The following is a 4684-nucleotide window of genomic DNA, read 5'->3' as shown; positions in this document are numbered from 1 at the left end:
GGTGTTTCATTTGGCATTTTCTCAAGTCAATTGACATCGATTAGGAGAGTTTGAGTTCAAGGTAGCCTATAATCATGATTCTATAGCACATAAAGTAGTGTCGGACATAAAACGGATTTGATGGTTTAGACACAAAGTATTCAATTGAATATTTGGGACATAATTTTTTTTTTAATGTTTGGGACATACGTGTAGTGTGTGTATGATCATTGTTTTAACTCATATTGCTTTGTTGAGTTCAATTTATTATGTTTTGTAAGTTAGTTTGCATTAACTTTCACATTATTTTCCTTCCAATTTTTGAGCAGGCATCGAAAGAATCAAATATTAGTGCATGGAAGACGATCGTATAGAATTTGACGACACCTTTAACTTCGTTCGGAAGATGTAACGATTTGAACAACTTTGAATTTTTTTTGTCTAGCATGTTTGTTATATTTATATATTTGTTTTTGTTGATTCATTTGTGCCGTAGTTGACCTTTTTTTGTTTCATTGGTTGGCGTTTTGTGCCATTATACTGGTTTTGGAAATGTTAATTTTATAGCAGTCATGTTGCCGAAATTTTAAAAAGATACTGGGTACTTTGTATGTCGTGCATTGTTTATGATACGAAATATCAAAAGCATTTGTCTTTTTATAGTTAAAAACAAATTTCATTTTTTATATGAAAGGAATCTTAGGTGGCGTTTGGTTCACAGATTCTGGAGGAATCTGAAGGAATTGGAATGTTGAATTCCTTTGACCAGATTCATTTCCTTCGTTTGGTTCATTCTTTTCAACGGAAGGAATCTTCATATTCCTATGAATTCCATGGATAAAGGATTTTAACATTCCTTGACAAATAGTTGGGNTTATGATATATTTTGTTATATAAAATATTTATTTGTTTATAATTTAACTAAATTATATAATTAATCAAAACATATAAAATATATAAACAACTCGTTAGGAGTAAATTAGATATTTTATATGTTCAATTATGTCTAATTATGTCTTATCAAATCTTGAACAGTTCTTTAGAGTCTTTTTATCAAGCTGTGTAAAACTATAGACGAAATTGTTGTTAGGTTCAAATTATCAATTGTTCGGTTTTCAAGTTCAAATTATTAACGGTTAAATTATGTTTAGTTCATATTTGTAATCATATAGGTTTAGCCCATTTTTGTTTTTAACATATATATTATCTGTCATCTCATTTATGCAATGTAATCATTTTGCGTGTAACAGGGCCTCCAAAAAGATTGGAACATCCTTGTGTCCTATCATGTCATGTCTTGTGTTCTGTCTCGATATCAAATGCACCCATACAATGAAAAAAGAGTATTATGTGTGTTAATATATATACACACACAAAGAGCAATACTTCCCTTACTGACAACCTGGTCCGCCTTCGCCTCCTTCATCGACAACCACCTTGCATCACACCTTGCCTCTCTCACCATGACATCCATACTTTGTGTCATACCCTTTAGACATTTAACTAGTCACTTGTCTAAAAYGTGTAGCATAGAAGCAAGTGTTWTAAGTKTATGTAAATTTGAGATCACAAAAACAAGCGAGTAGTGTGTGTGAAAAGCGCAARTAGTGCGAGACAACAACAAACCACAACCACAAGGGATTGTCCTATGTCCTGGGGCTGTACCAGCAGCAAAAAAAACATCCATAAGGAGTTGCACATGGTGCATAGGGGCGGCGCCCACATAAGGACATCAACCAAAAAGGCCATGCGAGTGACCATGGTTGCATCGGCAACAGTCCTATGATGCTATGGTGTTTCATTTGGCATTTTCTCAAGTCAATTGACATCGATTAGGAGAGATTGAGTTCAAGGTAGCCTATAATCATGATTCTATAGCACATAAAGTAGTTTCGGACATAAAATGGATTTGATGTTTTAGACACAAAGTATTCAATTGAATATTTGGGACATAAAAAAATTTAATGTTTGGGACATACGTGTAGTGTGTGTATGATCATTGTTTTAACTCATATTGCTTTGTTGAGTTCAATTTATTATGTTTTGCAAGTTAGTTTGCATTAACTTTCACATTATTTTCCTTCCAATTTTTGAGCAGGCATCGAAAGAATCAAATATTAGTGCATGGAAGACGATCGTATAGAATTTGACGGCACCTTTAACTTCGTTCGGAAGATGTAAAGATTTGAACAACTTTGAATTTTTTTTTTGTCTAGCATGTTTGTTATATTTATATATTTATTTTTGTTGATTCATTTGTGCCGTAGTTGACCTTTTTTTGTTTCATTGGTTGGCGTTTTGTGCCATTATACTGGTTTTGGAAATGTTAATTTTATAGCAGTTATGCTGCCGAAATTTTAAAAAGATACTGGTACTTTGTATGTCGTGCATTGTTTATGATATGAAATATCAAAAGCATTTGTCTTTTTATAGTTAAAAACAAATTTCATTTTTTATATTAAAGGAATCTTAGTAGAAATAAACCTAAAAGCTCTAAATGTGTTATTTACTCCATAAACATACATAAATTTTGTTTCTTCCGTGTAAATTTGGATTGTTTCTCGGATTCAAAAAAAATTAGGTGTCTTAATACATATGTTTAAAATGGTATCTTTGTAATCATTAATCTTTAGCAAATAATTGTTCGACTATTCTTTTTATTGAATTACATAAAATAAATATTGTTATCTTACTGAAGCTGGGAAAAAGACCCGTGGACGAATACACAAACCAACCTGGAATAGTCTTAGATCGACCTTCTTTTATTCAACAGGTAAATACAGTTGTCCATGTTCAGATCGGATTATCTGAGCCGGACTAGTCTAAGGGCGAGATTTATTCGGATTGGGCGAAAACGAGGCTTGGCTTTTTGGCAAGCTCGACCAGACCAAACCGGAATTAGTCTGAGCTCTTTTTGTTTTGATTTTTTTATCAACCAAAAATATGTTTTAAACATTAACGTTAGGTACCAAAAAAATTAAAAATTGAAAGATTGGTTTATTTAGAAACAAATGCATCCAAAATGACATGTCAACCCGAAGCTTGAACCAACCGGGTTWTTTGGATCAGTTTGTGCCCATCATTACTACATATGATATATGATGACGTAAATTTCTGAAGATTGTGACTGTATCATGATATATGACATAAAATCCTCAACCGTGACCGTATCTTGATAAACAATGACATAAATTTCTCAAAACCGTTGCTTTATGTTTCTAGGTGTTTGTTAACAGTAATCCTTATTTTATAAAAACTGTTACTAAAACATTTCTTTAACTTTTTTTTTTCACTTTTTGCAACGGTTTTCTATCAGACCATGACAAACCTATTTTTTCAAAACTGTCACAAAAGCCATTTTTGTACTAGTGATAGACCATCATATAGCCTTTTTTAGAGAGAAATTGAATAGATCATCATATAGTCGTTTCTTCCTATGTGTTGATGTTTCATATTCATATAGCAGAGATTCACAAACAAGTATTGCACTATTTACCGGTGAGTGGTAATTGAGGTGCTCAAATTTCGATTATAACCGGCCAGTAACCGGTTACAACCGGTTTGGCTAGCAACGGGTAGCATATGGATAAGATAAGGATTATTCCGTTACCATGTCTATTTAAAATAGAGGATAAAGAAACGTTTAAGGGTTAATCAAACACTAAAATCTTAATTTGAATTTAAAATAAAAYTRTAAACATTAAACTTRTAAAATTAAACTTGTAAATAAAATATAAATTCATAAACATAATAATTATTGTGCATATAATATGTTCCAATATATGTCGAACAACAATTTTGGGGGCTGTCATCATCAAGAGTCAATTAAGTGACAGCGAGCACGATTTAATTGCTTCTTGTTTTATAAACATGATCATATATATATCTTGGTTAAGGAATTGAAACCTCTTGGAACCTAATTCCGAGAGCCATGTTTTTCATGATTTTTGTATTGTTTTTCTATTCTATATAAACATCTTCCTTCCCTTTCCTATTTTCTGCATAACCATTTCACCTTATTATTTTCCCAATGGCCACCGAGCAAGGAGCTCCAACCCTTCCATGGTCACGGTTGCCCCACATCTTTCACCCACTGCCATCACCAACCCTACAGCCTCATCAAGCCCCACCACCACCACCACCACCACCACCACCACCAAGTCAAGTGCTTTTTACACCAAGATTTCGAGCCGCAACAACCAGACCTCCACCTCAACCCACAGCAACCCCACCTCTTCTTAAAGGAACTACAGTTGTTGGACCATCTTCACCGCCACCTGCACCACAGCAGTTAGTAGCTAGAGCTACGGCAGCACCAACCTCATCACCTATAGTTCCAAAGGACACACAATTTGGAGCAGCAGCCACGTCCCCAGTCGTCACTCGTGCTGCCACCCCGACTTCCTCCCCTCTCAAATCTATCAAACGTTCACCGAAAAACACTTCATCTGTATTAACTTGTTGTCTTATGTAGGTATAATTGTGAGGGAGTGAATTAATAATGTCAATGTTGTATTTACAACATTATGGATGAAGATGCTTTGTAGCATAGCAATTACTAGCAATAAAGTTTAGTTACATCCACAACACTATATATATATATATATATATATATATATATACTTTTGATGTGAGCAGATTAATTTGCATGTTGAATGATAATAGTCAATGTATGTTTTCAAATGTTTGAATTCTGATATACAAC

At 33.5% G+C, this 4684-nt stretch overlaps 1 protein-coding gene across 1 annotated transcript; it reads left to right on the top strand.

The window, feature by feature from the left end:
* Positions 1-4009: 4009 nt before the first annotated feature.
* On the top strand, positions 4010-4453 carry LOC112503274 (proline-rich receptor-like protein kinase PERK2). Its single transcript, XM_025107336.1, has one exon. It carries the CDS (start codon positions 4010-4012, stop codon positions 4451-4453), a length of 444 nt encoding a protein of 147 aa, XP_024963104.1.
* Positions 4454-4684: the final 231 nt, after the last annotated feature.

Source organism: Cynara cardunculus, unplaced genomic scaffold, assembly GCF_001531365.2.
Source record: "Cynara cardunculus var. scolymus isolate 2C unplaced genomic scaffold, CcrdV1 Un_Scaffold_2794, whole genome shotgun sequence".
Lineage (NCBI taxonomy): Eukaryota > Viridiplantae > Streptophyta > Magnoliopsida > Asterales > Asteraceae > Cynara > Cynara cardunculus.
Note: the sequence above shows the minus strand (reverse complement) of the source record. Positions and strands in the feature narration are given on the sequence as shown.

Bases quoted from the DNA above. Each gene is read 5' to 3' on its own strand.
- LOC112503274 (XM_025107336.1), top strand. From the start codon at position 4,010: ATGGCCACCGAGCAAGGAGCTCCAACCCTTCCATGGTCACGGTTGCCC.